Source organism: Crinia signifera, chromosome 3 (assembly GCF_055691185.1).
Source record: "Crinia signifera chromosome 3, ASM5569118v1, whole genome shotgun sequence".
Classification (NCBI taxonomy): domain Eukaryota; kingdom Metazoa; phylum Chordata; class Amphibia; order Anura; family Myobatrachidae; genus Crinia; species Crinia signifera.
The window spans coordinates 232,712,682-232,731,136 of record NC_139219.1 but is presented as its reverse complement, the minus strand read 5'-3'; the positions used below and the strand labels follow the sequence as shown (position 1 = coordinate 232,731,136).

The following is an 18,455-nucleotide window of genomic DNA, read 5'->3' as shown; positions in this document are numbered from 1 at the left end:
CTGTTAGGTCTGGGCTGCGCTGGGGATCTCGCGTGAACAGCGAGATCCCGCGCATGCCCAGTGCGGCCGGCCGGGGGACAGGAGATAGCGCATCAGAAAGGGACATCGCCGAAGGGGGGAGTTAGCGCTCCCCCGCTTCGGCAGACAAGATGTTAATACATCTTGTCGATGTCCCTTCCTGCTTCGCCTCGCTAATGAGGCGAAGCAGGAAGTATCATAGCGGCGCGATAAGCGCTGCTATGATACATCTGCCCCTCTGTCTCATAAGATGCACGGTGGTGCGCATCTTACTACAGTTCATGTGTACACATTGGGCCTAACTGAGACCTGATCGTAGGAAAGTTGTTCTAGAGATGAGCAAAACCATGTTGCCTTAAAGGTGAGGGCGATTTAACATGTACAGAATAAGTGTTATGGTCCCCATACACGGTCCGTTTATCAGATCAGTTTTGTACTTATATAGCACGCATCGCATGTCTTGTGCATGCATTGTGCATGCAATGCGATGCGATGAAGAGCAAGTACAAAAAGTATGTGCGCGGGAGCGCGCATCTCAAAGTACAAAACGGACCTGCCGCGAACGGACCGTGTATGGGCACCTTTGGTTGGGTGGGTTGTCTGGAAATTGAAATGTAATTTGCAGTGTAAAAATAAAGTATTTACCCTGCACAGAAACAAAATAACTCCCCCAAATTTAACTCTGCACATGTTATATCAGCCCCCCTGCACTGCAGCATGGTTTTGCAGATTTTAAGAAACAAATTTGTCCTGTGAGCAAGTCTGTATTAGGCCTATTATACAATTGCATAATGTGTATGGGCCTTAACATGGTCAATCAAATTGTTGGGATCAGTCACGTGAACAGTCTATATATCCTGAGATTAATGGGGAAATTTACTAAGATGGGAGCTCTATTTTAGATGGGATGTTGCTATGGGCAACCAATCAAATAATATCTATTATCTTCTAGAAGGTGCTAAATAAATAAGAAGTAGATTCTGATTGGTTTCCCATAGAACGATCCCATGTAAAACATCTCCCATCTTAGTAATTTTCCCCCTTATTTTCTCTTCCTTGTGTTTATGCAAGTAAAAGTGACCCACTGTAACATCAATGCAGTATATAGCAATGCTCTTTCTTTCTTGGAACAGAGTCCACACGTTAGTACAGTGATAAGGAAAATACCAATACACATTTTCCATACTCAGTAGACTAGTATATCATAGTATGTCATGTATATATGAAATTAGTCATTTAGTATTATTAGTGATATGTATCTTATTTTATCTGTCTACTGCTTCTTTACAGTTGCTTATATTTTAGCTAGTCCCGCAGACAGTGCTGTAGTTTGGTGGTACAGTAAAGCAGTATATTCTCAGCAGAAAAACATTTCCTACCTGTATCTTGGCATCTGTGACTCTGTGCAGGCTAAACTGGTTTCCATCTTTTGCATCATTGTAGGACCTTAGCACCTCATCTACTACCTCAAATGTACTGGGGTCATCACAATCTGCATCAGTGACGGGAGCCTGGTTAGCAGAACATAAGAAACAATACAAACACAGGAACAGAGTAAGTATTAGTCTCATTGCTGCAAGTGATCCCCCTGACTAGTAGGGACTGTTTAGCAGTCTGCTGACATGTGATTGCCAGGCAGTAGCAGAAGGACAAAAAGCACACAAACACTGCTTGGCAAAAAGATGGTCAATAAACAGTGATGACAGATGTTACCCAATCCTCACAATGCAAACTCCAGTACTGGTTTAAACGTTAAACAAACAGTTCACTTTTTTTTATCTTCTATGCACATACCAGGAATTGATTACTACTCAGATTTGTACAAATGTGCATACAATATTAGGGGCAGCTTCAATCAATGGATTTCAAATGGCCATAGTAATTAATAAAAGAATCAATTAAGTACAGGTTGAGTATCCCTTATCCAAAATGCTCGGGACCAGAAGAATTTTGGATAATGGATTATTCCGTATTTCAGAATATTTTTATATTTCAATGATGTATCTTGAGGTATATTGCATTTATGTTGTACAAACACATCAAACATATGAAATGCACACAAATATATTTTATTTGTGCATAAAACAAGGTTTCAGATACTAAATTTAAATGTCAAGCAATCATTTTTCTTGCACATATTTAGTGACAGTTATATATCATATCCTCAGTAATGCTGTTACAAATGTCCCCAGTAGTGCTTTTAGCAAAAAAAAAAAAATTTTTCACTTTCTGCAGTATTTGGTTTTTGGAATAATTTGGATAAGGGATACTCATCCTGTAATTGTTCAACATTAATTACCATCGCCATTTCAAAAACATGGTTGAAAGTTCTTGAGAAGCTGCAGAATAAAGGGATTTTTGTAAGAACTTACCGTTCGAATCCCTTTCTCTGATATGGTCCTGGTGACACAGCTCAACATTGGGATGCAGGAGGGTCCGCAGGAGCCAGGCACCTATCCTAAAGCTTTAGAGGGTAGGCTCCTCCCCTTCTGCATCCCAGACTCCTCAGTTCAATCTTTCAAAGCCACTGGAATACATTAACTCAGTACAAACGCCTGCACATATTATATGCACAATTTCAAAAATAACTTTCCAACCATATATAGCATGAAACATCATGAACACTGGCATACTTACTGAGCATAAGGGAGGGATCGCTGTGTCACCAGGACTATATCAGAGAAAGGGATTCGAACGGTAAGTTCTTACAAAAATCCCTTTTTCTCTTTCAATGGTCCTGGTGACACAGCTCAACATTGGGATGTTCCCGAGCCGGTCCTTTGGGTGGGTACGCTCAGGTCTGCAGCTCTCATCACTGCTCGCCCGAATGATGCGTCCTCCGACGCGAACTCATGGAACCTATAGAATTTGGCAAAAGTATGAACAGATGACCAAGTGGCAGCCCTGCAAACCTGCTCAGCTGTTGCCCCATGTCGAACCGCCCAAGAGGTGGCAACCGACCTGGTGGTATGCGCATTAATCCTGGCCGGCACAGGCCTACCAACTTTAGTATATGCAAACGCTATAACCGAGCGCAACCACCTAGCAATGGTCTGCTTAGAAGCAGGCCAACCAATTTTGTGTATGTCATACAAAACTAACAAGGTGTCAGTCTTTCTGACACTCTTAACTCTGTCCACATAAACGCGCAAGGCGCGCACAACATCCAAATTCCTCAATTTGTCCCTTTTCCTTGAACCCTCTGGGGGTTGAAACACAGGCAGAACTATCTCCTGATTTAGATGAAAAGCAGAGACTACTTTTGGCAAAATTGGGGTACTGTCTGAAGGACAGCCCTATTATCATGAAATATAAGGAAGGGAGACTTGCATGACAATGCTCCCAACTCCGATACTCTTTTTGCTGACGCCACTGCCAACAAAAATACCAGTTTCCATGTAAGGAATTTAAGGTCAGCCGACCTTAATGGTTCAAAAGGTGCCTTCTGAAGACACTCCAAAACCAGAGATAAATCCCATGGTGCTACTGGTTGTTTGTAGGGAGGTTTCAATCGGGACACCCCCTGCAGGAAGGTCTGTACTTCCGGTAATAATGCAATTCTTCTTTGGAAGTAAATTGACAAGGCCGAGATCTGTACTTTGAGTGACTGAAGGCTTAACCCGGAGGAAAAGCCATCCTGCAAAAACTCCAACAATTTTGCCAATTTAAAGCGTGATGTGTGTGACTTCTGTCTTTCACACCATCGAATATACTGTAGGTCTTCCAGACCCTATAATAATTTGCAGAAGATACTGACTTTCTGGCTTTAATCATTGTGTTAACCACCGCCTCTGAGAAACCTTTATTCCTCAAAATGGCGGTTTCAACAACCAGGACGTCAAAATTAATCGAGCTGAATCCAGATGGTTGTACTGTCCTTGTTTTAGAAGGTCTGACCTCAGAGGTAGACGCCACGAGTCCACAGACAATCTCTGAAGCCTCGAGTACCAGGACCTCCTTGGCCAATCTGGGGCCACTAAAATTACTGGAATTGTCTGGGCCTGTATCTTTTTCAACACTCTTGCCAGCATTGGAACTGGTGGAAAAACATAAAGAAGATTCCCCTCCCAGGGGATAGTCATGGCATCCACTGCTTCTGCCAGTGGGTCCCTCATCCTGGCATAAAACCTGGGTACCTGATGGTTGAACCTGGATGCCATCAGGTCCACATCCGGGGTTCCCCACCTCACTGTAATCTGGTGAAATACTTGTGGGTTTAGACTCCATTCCCCTTCCATTAGCTCCTCCCTGCTCAGGAAGTCGGCCTCTATATTCTCCACACCTGGTATGAATATTGCTGATAATGCTGGAACATTCTGTTCCGCCCACAAGAAGATTCGGGACACCTCCCACATAGCCAGCTTGCTGCGTGTCCCTCCCTGGTGATTCAGATATGCCACAGCTGTGGCGTTGTCGGTCTGAATCCTTAAAGGGAGCCTCTGTAACCTTTCTCCCGCCAGAGAAATCACCTTCCACACAGCTCTCAGTTCCAAGATGTTGATCGGTAAGGCAGACTCCTCTGGGGTCCACAAGCCTTGCAGACGCAGGTCCAAGACTACTGCCCCCCAGCCCCTGAGACTGGCGTCGGTAGTGACTACCAGCCAGCTCCAGGACTGCAGGGACCGACCCCACTGAAGGGAATCCACCTCTGTCCGCCATTTCAGGGAGGATCGAGTTTCTGAAGACAACACTATCTGTTCTGACTTCATGGTTTGCGTGTTTCCTGACCAAGTCGTCAAAATGTTCCACTGGAACACTCGCGAGTGGAACCTGGCGAACTGCAACGTCTCGAAAGACGCCACCATCTTCCCCAGCAGCTTGAGGCACCTCCATACTGATGTGCTCCGAGAGCCGAGAATCTCCTGGACCAAGGCAGCCAGATCCCTGGCCTTTGCCTCTGGTAAAAATACCCGATGTAGGTGGGTATCCAGAACAACTCCCAGGAATTGGAGTCTCTGTGACGGCACCAACTGAGACTTTTGTAAGTTTAAAAGCCAGCCGTGAGCCTGCAAAAAATTGATGGCTTCTGCCAAGTGACTCTGCAACATGTCTGCTGACTCCGCTTTGAACAGCAGGTCGTCCAAATATGGGATCACCGTCATTCCCCTCAGTCGAAGCACAGCCGCCATTACAGACATTATCTTGGTGAATACCCTTGGCGCTGTGGACAGTCCGAAGGGCAACACCTGGAATTGCAAGTGCAGGTCTCCTATCGCAAACCTCAACAGAGCCTGATGTTCTGGGTAGACCTTTGAAGGGAATTCTGTAACCCTGGGATATAATATCTAATACCCAGGAATCCTGGTCTAACAATGCCCATGCGTCCCTAAACTGTGACAGACGACCCCCCACCTTCACCACCGCCGGGCAAATCCCCTGGCAGTCATGCGGAGGGTTTGTCCTCTCCTTTGGTGTTTGGTTTCTTATGAAAGGAACCAAATTTTGACTTTGGGGCCTTACCCCTGGAGGCCTGAAACTTTCCCCTAAAAGACTGTCCTCGAAAGGACGCACCTCCTCTAGGGGAGGGCCAAAAGGACGGCCTGAAAGCAGAAAATCTTGATGTCTGCTTGGCTGCAGGGGCAGGCAGGAAAGTACTTTTGCCACCTGTGGCCTGTTTAATAATCTCTTCCAGTTCAGAGCCAAACAACAGCTTTCCTTTAAAAGCTAATGCTTCTAAGGCCTTCTTAGACTCATTATCTGCCTCCCAAGCCTTAAGCCAGAGCACTCTCCTGGCATTGACAGACACTGTGGAAACTCTAGCAGCCATTTTGAGAGCTTCCTCCTCAGCCTCTAGCACATACTCTGCTGCTGCTTTCAGCTTCTCCGCAAGCAATAACACACAAGGGTCAGCATGTAAAATAGTGCACAAATCATTGGCCCATACAATCATGGCCTTAGAGACCCAGGCTGAAGCAATCAGAGGATGTAGGGTGTATCCCACCCCTTCAAATATTGCTTTTAGGTTACCCTCCAGCTTTTTGTCTACAGGGTCCTTAAAAGCTGCTCCCCCTTGCACTGGTAAAACAGTAGCTTTTGACAACTGTGCCACAGAAGCATCAACCACTGGAACTTTCTCCCAGAGATCCGCATGAGACTCAGGCATGGGGTACAGACTTAAGAATCTCTTAGGCATCTGCAGCCTTTTATCGGGCGTTTTCCAAGCCCCTTCCAATAAATCCTGTAAACCTTCATCTGAAGGGAAGGTAACAGCTTCCTTACGTTGCCGTTTAAATACACCTTTTGCAGGAGTTTTATCTTCCACCGACAAATTTAAAGCCTGTTTAACAGCAGTAATCAAATCCTCCACCCCTGCGGCTGAGGAATCCTCAGAATCATCACCCTGCTCCCAGGGAATGTCTGCATATGCTCCCTCTTCCTCATCAACCATTAAAGGCACTGAGTAAGACCTTTTAGGGGTCCCCACAGCATCAACATCAATCTTGTCTAGCAATTCACTAAACCTGTTAATCCCCTTAGCAGTATCCTGCATCACCTGTAGGAAAGCAGGGTCTGCCTGGGTAAGAGGCAAGGAGCCAGAGGACTGCTGAGATGAAGACATCACTCTGTCTGTCCAGCAATTGCACTAAAGCATTAACCGACCTGCCCAGGGCACTGGCCCACGCGGGTTCCAATTGCTCTACCCTCTGGGGTTCACTCCCCATGGGTTTCACAGCAGCGCAAGCAATACATAAGCCACCCTTGGCCATCTGCTCAGGGATAAATTTCAGTGTACAAACACTGCAAGCGCTCAATGTATCTGGGGCTCTCTCCCCCAAAACCACAGACTGATGCACAGACATGATGTTCACAAATAACACAGTCACAGTGCAAAATGTACAGGCGTTTACACAAAGCCAATGTACTCAGTCACTTAGCTGTCTGTAGTCTTCAGAATAGGGAAAGCGATGCCCAGGAAATCCAATCACTCTGTCAGGATCTGTCAGCCAGCTCAGCTCCGCTGCAAGCGTTCCGAATGGCGCCAAAACAGAGTGAGGGAAGAGACCAAGTCCCTGCTGCTGCGGGGTCCGTGACTTTTGGCGCCAACCACCCCCAGACAGCCGCTCCCATTGCAGGATCTCCTAGTTCCAGTATCTCCCCCTCAGCTGGGGACCACTTGGAACATGCCTGTAACACACTGCTGTCCTCTCATATAGGAGCTCAGTGTGTAAGCTCCGCAGAAAATGGCCGCCGCTATCACGGAGCGCCTGTCCCCCATGATCCCCACCTAGCGTGAAGCCGGTTTCAGAGCGCTCCGGAGCCCAGGCAGCTTCTTAAAAGAAGCTGTAAGCGCTGCACAGGGAGGCCAGACAGCGTCTCCCCTGTGCACAGCGAGCTGACAGGACGCACTTCTGTCAGCTCCTGCTGCGCTAGCAGTGTGAGGATTCACTAATGAGAATCCTCACACTGTGCCTACCTAACTAGAGTGAAAAGTTAATAAAATAATAAAAAACCCTAACTACTCTAATCCTTCGGCTGCTCCCGCAGCCCTTTAGAATAGCACCCACTCCAGTGGGCACCTAACACGAACTGAGGAGTCTGGGATGCAGAAGGGGAGGAGCCTACCCTCTAAAGCTTTAGGATAGGTGCCTGGCTCCTGCGGACCCTCCTACATCCCAATGTTGAGCTGTGTCTCCAGGACCATTGAAAGAGAAAGTAAATCTAAACCTAGAAATGTGTGCTTTCTTCTGTCAGTAGTAAAGGAGTAATATATCACAACAGCCATAAACTATCCTAACTATGGGGGGGTTATTCAGACCTGCTTGCAAAGCTGCTTTTTTTCTCAAATGGACAAAACCATGTTGCATTGCAGGTGGGACAGATGTAACATGTGCAGAGAGAGTAATGATGTCCACACACATTGCGATGGTCTCATTCCTTTTGAACTTTTTAGTTCAAAACGCATTCGCATGTGTTTCTATAAATTTGCAATGCAACGGGATGCAATGTGTGCATGCTCACACACATCACAGAGTACAAAAACAATATGCAGGCAGTCCTTTTTGTAATAGATCGCCCCATATCTAGTTCAACTCGCACTCTGTTTTAGCGTAACACATTTGATTTGAACTAAACGCAATGCGATCTAGTACAAAACGCACGATGCACATATCGCACCATGTGTGGGCACCTTTAGATTTGGGTGGGGCTTGTTGAAATTGAAATTTTAATTTCAGTGTAAAAATAAATGAGCCAGTATTTACCCTGCACAAAAACAACATAACTCATCCAAATCTAATTCTCTCTGCACATGTTAAATCTGCCCCCCCTGCAGTGCACATGACACATTTGTCCAATTGAGAAAAAAGCAGCACTGCGATAAGGTCCGTAGTAATCCCGGACAGGTGATAACCCTAGTAATACTTGCTGCCAAGGGGGGGATTTATTGCTCGTTGCCAGAGGGGAATAAATACTTATTGCTGGTGGGCAGGTGTCCCTTGAGGTCGGGCAGCAGGGACCCTCGGCCGCGTATGTGAAGGGAGGGGGGCGGAGCGCGGTGTGAAGGAAGCCAAGGGTGTTGCGCGTCTGTGATGGGAGAGGGGCAGCGGCCAGTGGGCGACCCCAGTGTACAAAATGCAGCAGCTACAGCGGGCCAAGGACAAGTGTCCCCATAACACTCCCCTAATGGCGGCCTTGCTGAAAAGTGCAGGGCACACCTGCATTATCCCAGGAAACTTCATGTCAATCAACTTGGCAACCGTTTGCATTGCAATCAGAAAAGACACAGTTTTTTATTGCATGGTAGCTTTGTGCATGCACACAATGATCCATTTGCATGCACAGATGATTGATGATTGGCTGGCCTGCAAATTCACATCCCAGTGATCAGGTCTGAATAACCCCCTTAGTACATACAGTAGCTTCCTAAAATTATGTTCTCCATTGTGTACAACACTGTTGTTCAAATGTAAAATTACAGTCATGTCTGTATAACAGGAATTAAAGATTTATACATGAATATTTAAGGTGCTTTTAATGATGTAATTTAAAACTAAACAGTGCCACCACATGGACAGCAAACTGCTTACATTGAATTAAAAGTTAATTTACATACCATAATAAAAATCAGACCTGCGCATTGTGGCTGATTTAATCACAAAATGGGTGCACTTAAGGCCAGAATGAAAGCGCACATTTCATTGGGTTTGTTTGTGGCCATTTATGCTATCATGCTTTTGCACAAACCAGAACACTAAAAGCATGATAGCATGAGAGGGTAAAACGCAGGATTTTCATAAGGGGGTTTCCAGATGGGCGGAGAAAAGCACAGAAAGACAACAATAGGCAGATTGTCCTCTCCACTGGCGCTCTGGCAGGATGGTACCTCCCTTAAATTTGGGGTACGGTCCTCTTCTCCCAATAAAAGTGATAGCAAGGTGTATTAATAAATACCATACATCCCTCAAGGTACAGTGACACTCCTCTTCTCCGCCTCTGTAAATAGCAATCTGTGTCACCAAGATTTTGGTCCCTTCTGATAGATGGGTGGTCAATTAAGCTCTCCCCAAAAAGGAATACAGAAAATGGCAAAAATAGTATAATACCATTTAATGTACAATAAAACAATACACAGGTGAGACAGATAAAATATGACAAATGAATGGTAGGATGGCCTGTTACCCGATATAGTGGAGAACGTGGATAACGATCCAGTCCTCAAAGATGGCAAATATGGATGGCAGTGAACCCGGGATTTTCACTGCCAAACGACAACAACAGCAGGCACAGAATCCACCCAGTCCAGACAGGATGTCCACAACAATGAAGTCCCAGCTCCAAGCGCTTTCGACCTCCTCTGAGGCCTTTTTCAAGGAGAATGCTGGGAGTCACAAAAGTCCGGTTTTTTATACGATGTTCCTCCAATCAGGACATAGTAGTATAATGAGTGACCCTCTAGAGAGCCAATCGGAGCACAGTCCTCAGTCATGTGGGGGCGGGTGATGATTTGCGTTTCAGACGCGAATCCGGAAATACGCGGCAAAAGCCGCGAATTCTGGTCCGCGATGCCGCACTTACGGTCCAGCGTATCGAGCACGCGGTCTGGCGTGTTACATCACATCCGGCCAGACGCACCTGATGTCCGGTCTCAAGTCCCGGTGGCCATATTTGTACACCCTCATCTTCCGCATTTAAATTGGAGGATTGTCCATGGTTATCAGATGTAATTTCTAATGGCAATGATCAGTGCGTTTTAGAACATTATAAGATCCGGGTTTTCTACAGAATATAAAAAGGTTTGAGTAAGTAAAACCATGGTAATACATAAAACATGGATAAAATTGATGACATACATACTATTAGTAAAATATGGGATGGAGTATAAAACGACAGTAAAATCGAGGCAATAAAAGAGGATAAGAGTGTACAATAAATAATGGACAAAAAAACTTGGTTAAGATTATAAAAAACATTTTACTTCAAAGTCCTGATTAAGACCCTTTGGTTTAAGAGTATTAAAATTATATATACACTTCATTTCCTCCTGTGCCAATAAAGTAGGTAGATTTCTATTTCTAATGTTGGAAAAAATTTGTTTAATGCACAGGAAACGGATAATGGCATCTGTTGAGGAATCATGTTTCACCTTAAAATGGTGGGACAGAGAGTGAGACTCTAATCCTTTTCTAATATTATTAAGATGCTCATTTAAACGTACTTTGAATGGTCTGCTGGTTCGACCTATATAAAAAAGTCCACAAGAACACTCTATAGCACTCTATCACTTTTATTGGGAGAAGAGGACCGTACCCCAAATTTAAGGGAGGTACCATCCTGCCAGAGCGCCAGTGGAGAGGACAATCTGCCTATTGTTGTCTTTCTGCGTATTTGATGGTGTTTGGGTCACCATTTTTAGTTTGAACTCTCCATAGGCTGCTTTAGCGCACAAGAACATCGACTTTTATTCTTCTGTATACATAGGAGAAAAGCACAGAGATGGACACTTAGGTGACCTAGGGTGGTAGAGGATGTTTAATACGCAGAGGAGGGGTGTATAGTGGAGTGGGCTCATTATTCATAATTTTCTGGTGGGAGGACAGCTTGCCTGACTGCAGATATCTCCAGTTCCCGAAAATAGATTTCTTAGATTTTTTTGGAATTAAAACTAGAGAATCCCACCTACCAAATTGTACTGGGACCTAGGGGATCAGAGTTCAGGAGGCAGAGCAATCTGCCAACGAGGATATAAAACTACATACTAGGTGTGTGGAGCTGGAGCAGTAACCAGCTGCTGGAAGGCTGATATCTCTGGTTCTGGCCACAGTAGAGACAAGCTACTAGTGTCCATCAAAGGGGGAGAGTCCCAGCTTTTGGAATATACCCTCAGAAAAACTCTAAGTCAGACAGAACAAGAAATATCTGACTGGGAAGAGCAATTAACAGGCTTGGATGGGGACCACTGCTTTGAAGTCAGATATCTCCGGTTCCCAAGGGCCGATTTTTAAATGTCTTGTACCCACTTGAAAAAGGGGACCCTCAGCTTTCAGCCTAGGGCTCTTAGACTCCTGGGGGGTTTATGGGTTCTCAGAAACCCCCCTGCATGCACCACTGCATGAGAAAGTCAGCAGTCCAATCAGCAAGGAAGAAAGTATTGGTTGAGTGCCTTTTGAAATGAAGTATTCTCAACTAGAGCTGGATTATGGGGGGTGTCTCTGGGTGGTACATTACCCCGGGGCCCCCAGCCCCTCTTTCTTCCTGAATTGTCGCTGAATTCTCTGCTGCTCTGTCAGCAATTGACAGGGGAGACTCCCAAATGTCCCCTCACTACAGGACACTGCCAGCCATGGGTGGATCGCAGGACAGTCCCCAAAAATCAGGATAGTTGGGAGGTGTGTGTGTGATTGAGGTACATGTATACGTTTATAACTGTGTGTCATACATCCCAACATTTTCAACACTTTCAAGTCAGGACTACCAAAAGGGGATGTGGCCTTGATAAAAGGGGTGTGGCTTCACACATTATGTCTGCAATCTCAAGGCCACGCCCCTATTTTGCCGATGTGGGAGCATGGCCAGCAGCTCACATGCCCCCTTTCCCTCTTTCTCAGTGAATAGACACTGTGTGCATGCTAAGCAGAGCAACAACTGACAAGGGGACTCCCTACTGCCCTGCCATGGGACACTGCCAGTAGGAATGCAGGGCAGTCACAAAAAATCATGATGGGCCCGCAAAAATTGGGACAGTTGAGCGATATGAGGACATGGTGTATGACAAATGTATACATGTGTAACTGTTCAGATCTGATCACAGTACAAATTTGTTCTTAAAATGGGCAAAACCATGTGCACTGCAGGTGGATCAGATGTAACCTGTGCAAAGAGAGTTAAATTTGGGTGGGGTGTGCTGAAAATGAAATCTAAATTGCAGTGTAAAAATAATGCAGCCAGTATTTACCCTGCACAGAAACAAAATAACTCACACAAATCTAACTCTCTCTATACATGTCACATCTGTCCCCCTGCAGTGCACATGGTTTTGCCTATTTTTCAAACAAATTTGTACTGAGCTCAGATCTGAATAAGGCCCTATGTGTGAGACAGTATGTATGTATCAGTGTGTGACTGCATTTATTAGTATAACAGGGATGCAGTCAAAATACCGACGGTCAAAATACCGACAACCATTGACCGATGGTCAAAATCCCGACAAGGTCAAAGGTGACCTTGGCCAACCATTGACCAAGGTCAAAAGTCATGTTGACTTTTTCACCTATCTACATTCTATATGTCGGTATTTTGACCTTGTCGGGTTTTTAAATGTCGGTATTTTGACCTTATCTGTATTTTGACCTTGTCGGGATTTTGACTGTCGGTCAATGTTTGTCGGTATTTTGACCGTCGGTATTTTGACCGTCAGTATTTCATACCGAATCCGTATAACAGTATATATGCATGTGTATTTGCGTGAGACTATTTATATGTATGTACAGTATATGTGTGTATGACTGAATGAATGCATTTCCCACTAAGCATCACCATTTGGTGGGTCAGTCCTGTTTTTGTGAATGCTCCTACCTGCTGTGCAAATGAGCATGGGGGGCACAGCATGCCCAGAGCGTGAAGGGAAATTTGTGTGTGATGTGTGGCTATGTTCCCTAAAGGCGTAAGCACTATGATCCTCACTCAGATATGGATGGAGTGGCCATATATGTAGCAAAGGACAATGTTCTGTACTTTGGGCATACTCCAGACTCATACTGCACATGTGCCATCTCCAGCCACTGGGCACTAAGCACTGAATGGGCACTTCTCTCTTTCACAATTCCTGCTGGCTCAGGGAGCAAGTATTCCCAGGCCCCCCGTCACCTGCCACGGATCGCTACACAGGCAGTGATAGACAACCACCGGCGCTGCAGAGCTAGCGGTTGGCTAGTGAAATAGGTACTTGTTTCCTAGAACGGCGCCACCGATTTTGATTGTATGCATCGGGTCGAACGCATCGCATGCCAACCAAATCGCATGCGATGCGATCGAAGCGATCGACACGATTTTTACATTGGAATCAATGTAAAATGGTCCTTGAGACCCGATTTTACATTGATTTCAATGTAAAAAGCCCCCAAACCCCCCATTTTAATACTAAACCCCCCCACATGTTTCAAATGCCCCCCCCCCCCACTGTTAACGCCACCCCACTATTGACGGCAACCCAAAGCGTAGCGAGCGCAGCGAGCCCGCGAGGGGCGGCGGTACACGTCCTCCGACCTTTTCATACCCCTACTATCCACGTCGGCGTGGAGTTGATTTTATACAGTGTGGCGAGTGCAGCGAGCCACCGAGCCCGAAGCGTGGGGAGCGCAGCGAGCCCCGCGAGGGGACGCGGATACCTTCATAGGTATCCGCGCCCCCTCGCGGGCTTCACAGGTATCCGCGTGCGCTCGCCATGCTTCGGGCTCGGTGGCTCGCCACACTATATAAAATCAACTCCACGCCGACGTGGATAGTAGGGGTATGAAAAGGTCGGAGGACCTTGCGCTCGCCACGCTTCGGGTTGTCGTCAATAGTGGGGTGGCGTTAACAATGGGGGGGGGCATTAAACATAATTTTTAACCATATTCAATGTGAAATGGGGCATATTGGCCCATTTCACATTGTCACCTATGTAAAATCGGGTTGATCGCATCGACCGACGCAATCAACCCGATTTTCACTTTAAAAAAAATTAACATTGTTCCCTATGGGAAAATCGATTTTGTCTTTCACCGGCAAATAAGCTGGTGATTGACACAAAATCAGGTCCATCGCGTTGATTGTATGCCTTAAGTGCCTTAAACTTAAGGCATACAATCAACGAGATGGGCGCCGTGCTAGGAAACAAGTACTGTGGAATATGTATCTGCAGCCACGTGCTCCATGACAGGATGGCGGGCAGGGCAGGAGCGGGCGGGAGGCCTGGAAGAAACATACATCAGAGGCTCCAGCAGTGTCACAAAGGTGAGGGCTGCTGGAGTTATGCATGCGCAGTCGAAGAATAAAATGAAGGCCTAATTTATTCCATGCTTGTTAGCTATCCCCCATCCTCATATCCTGAGCACCCATTCACATACGTTTAGCCACATTATAAGGGGATCTACATGTGTATTAGACTAGGACATCTGGAAGCATTAATCAGGCCCTGTTCACCCAAATGTTATTTTAATTCTAATCCTTTTTTCCCCCAATGATTCAATACATTTGCTAACATATGATGTGCTGTTAACTGTTGTGTTATTGCATTATATAACGTTATTCATCATTTTGTGTTTTCACGTGAAACCATGACTCCGTCACAATAGAATTTTATCTCAGCTGGGTACGGAAAGGTGAGATAGGGAGTCGTAGTTCAGAATTTGTGTACACGACTGACCCTACATTAGCTACAAAAAATGTGAATGGATCGGTGATTTAATTTTGTGATTGTGGATAAGACTCACTGGGGGCAGATGTTGGACCACTGCTACACCGCTATAAAGTCTACCTACCGATCCATCCCACGAGCAGCCCTGGGACTGCTTGGTCCACCTCCTCCCAACATATACTCAGAAGCTAAAGTCAGCAAAGGTCACTGTCAGGTCAGTTAAAAGCTGGTCAAGTGAGACAAAACTAAAGCTTCAGGCTTGTTTCAATTGCACGGACTAAGGGTTTTTGTAGCCTCTGCGACTGACCTAAATGAACTAGCAGATGTAGTGACACCCTACGTCAGTTTCTGCGAGGATCTGTGTGTACCATCCAAAACAGTTTGATCCTTTAATATCAACAAGCCATGGTTCAGCAGTCAGCTAAGGAAGCTCCGCCGAGCCAAGGAGGAGGCCTACAGTGGTGGGGATAGGGCACAGTACAAAGAGGCCAGGAACACCCTGGCATGTAAAATCAGGCTGTCAAAAAAAGCGCTACGCCAGCAAGCTGACAAACAACCTCTCAGCCAACGATCCTGCGGCAGTCTGGAAAAGCATGAAAGCTATTACCAGCTACAATAAAGCACCAAGCCCAACTCCAATGCTCCAGGAACTGGCTGAGGAGCTGAACGAGTTTTACTGCAGTGCCTCAACCCCGCCTCCCCTTGACCATAGTAAGGCGGCTCCACTGCCACACTACCCTAACCAATACTCCGAGGTCTTGCAGGTGGACCAGGGGGAGGTAGATGCTTTGTTCAATAGGGTCAGACTTAGGAAGGCTGCAGGTCCTGATGGAGTGTCGCCATCTACCCTTAAGATCTGTGCAATGCAGCTTGCACCCATCTTCACTGTCATCTTTAATACCTCACTGGAAACGAGTAGGGTCCCTGCCTGCTTCAAGCGCTCAGTTATTATTCTGGTTCCTAAAAAGTTGGCTGTGAAGGATCTAAATGACTACAGGGCAGTCGCACTAACATCAGTGATCATGAAGGCATTCGAAAGACTGGTACTAAACCATCTGAGGGAAGTGACCAACACCCATCTCGACCCCTTGCAGTTCGCCTACTGAGCAAACAGAAGCGTCGAGGATGCAGTTAACCTAGGGCTGCATTATATCCTGAAATACCTGGATCATCCAGGCACCTACCTATTCATTGACTTCAGCTCGGCATTTAACACAATTGCCCCCACTATCCTACAGCCCAAACTTCTCTCCCTAGGAGTTCCAGAATCTACCTGCTCCTGGATTGTGGACTTCCTGACAGCACAGAAACAGGTGGTGAAAGCTGGAGCCTTCACATCCACCATACGTACAATCAGCACTGGTGCTTCCCAGGGATGTGTGCTTTCCCCCCTACTCTTCTCCCTCTACACTAACAACTGCACTGCGAGTGACCAGTCAGTAAAAATCATAAAATTTGCTGATGACACCACCATCATTGGCCTAATCAAGGAGGCGGATGAGTCTGCATACAGGTGGACAGGCTTTCACAGTGAATTCGGCAGAAACAACCTGGACCTGAACCCCATCAAAACAGTCGAGATGGTAGTAGACTTCAGGAGAAGACCAAATGTTAAGGTCCCACTAATAATTTCCAACAGAGTGGTGTCATGGGTAGAGACCTTCAAATTCCTTGGGATGAAAATCTCTCACAATCTCAGATGGAAGCCCAACATAACCTCCATTGTCAAAAAGTCCCAACAGCGGCTGTTCTTCTTGAGGCAACTGAAAAAATTTGACATTCCGCAGGAGCTGCTGTGGCTCTTTTACACTGCTAACGTGGAGTCCGTTTTATGCTACTTTATTACAATCTCATATGGAGGAGCCAATGAATCTGACAAACGAAGCCTGCAAAGAGTGGTGAGGACAGCAGAGAATATTATTGGGACGGACCTCCCTATTGTAAGGGAACAATACTTAAGCAGGGAAGATCATGGCGGACAAACTCCACCCTGGCCATAACTTGTTTGATATTCTCCCATCAGCTAGACGTTTCAGGTCCATCCCTACCGTGTCAGCAAGAACCACAAAAAGCTTCTTCCTGATAGCTAGTCACTTTAGGAGGAGATAGTGAGGGCCTTGACAAAGGTCTGGGGGCAGACCGAAACGTTGGCCCGTGGCCCACTGTCATGCACATTGCACTTTATGTTTGAACTGCTGAAGATGGATTAAAAGGTTGATTATCCTTGTATGAAGTCCGGTGAGTGTCCTCGTTTTTCTCTCAATGCTATATACAGGTTGAGTATCCCGTATCCAAAATGCTCGGGACCAGGAGAATTTTGGATAACGGATTATTCCGTATTTCGGAATATTTTAATATTTCAATGATGTATTTTGAAGTATCTTGCATTTATGCTGTATAAACACATAATATACACACAAATATATTTTATTACCACATAAAATACACACAAACATATTTTAATTGTTCAAAAAACAAGGTTTCAAAACGTGAAACAAAATGTGTGTACTATCTCAGCACTGAATTTGAATGCCAAGCAATCATTGTCTTGCACATATATAGTGCCAGTTACATATCATGTCCCCAGTGATGCTGTTACAAATGTCCCCAGTGAGTTTTTAGCAAAAAAAAATTTTTTTTTCACTTTCTGGAATGTCCGTATTTCGGAATAATTCGGATAACGGATATTCGGATACGGGATACTCGACCTGTATATATATATATATATATATATATATATATATATATATATATATATATAAAATTTATATATACCGTATTTATTTCATATTTATGTTCAATTATGTGTTGAGGGACAAGTTTTGTTTATGTTTGTCATTTATGTTCACTCGTTTACCTGTCTTATTGTCCATAAATAATTTTAATTGGTTCTGGACCACCAAAACAAGGCAATCATGCAAGTACCCCAAGGCAGCCCATGTGTGCCACAGCCCATATTTTGGGAACCAGTGGCATATGCACTAACATATACAATTAGTACCAGTTTATGACCTGGGAGTCCATCTGGGCATGCGCAGAGTGATGCCAGTGGCTATGGATTATGCTGGTAGAGATCTGTGTCAGATTCTTCAAGCACCACTGCGGAGAGAAGCCCCCAGGCTTCTAAGCTGTAGCTGGCATTACCCTCCTCAACGGAGCCCCACAATGGGGTTTATACCTCATTTCTCTTTTGTCCCCTATCCCTGGTTTATTAGGACATGTAAACTGTAGAAATTAACATTACAAAATAAAAACTCAAGGTTTAAGATAAATAAATAGTTAAATAATCCCTCCTGCAAATGTGTTCTTACCATGTGCTTTTATTTTTTTATTTGGATAGTGCACTTCATACCCACTCTGTGCTATTCCTGTAGTGTGTATCTCCACTGATTGCGCATCTTGCCAGAAAAATCTACGCAGTGCAACCCAGATGGCTGGCTTGAGTGGTTCCTCCGCAGGCAGGATGTACTTCAAGTGGATCTTTCTGTACAGGAAATATCATACCACTAGACAAGTGTCAGTTTTCCCATATATGCATTGGGCCCTTGTATGACTCCCCTTCCACAGTGTAACCTTTGTGAGTGGCTGCCTCCCCTGGTACAAT

The 18,455-nt window shown here is 45.4% G+C and overlaps 1 protein-coding gene across 2 annotated transcripts in view; it reads right to left on the bottom strand.

Annotated features, from left to right (window-relative positions):
- The window catches only part of LOC146064306 (T-kininogen 2-like), a 50,145-nt gene extending 48,488 nt beyond the window's left edge, over positions 1–1,657 (bottom strand). For both annotated transcript variants that reach the window (XM_083177631.1, XM_083177633.1), the window contains exon 1: positions 1,398–1,657. In XM_083177631.1, the coding sequence (XP_083033757.1) occupies positions 1,398–1,589 (192 nt within the window). In that variant the 5' untranslated portion in view covers positions 1,590–1,657. The remainder of the gene's footprint in view (positions 1–1,397) is intronic.
- Between the last annotated feature and the right edge of the window lie 16,798 nt (positions 1,658–18,455).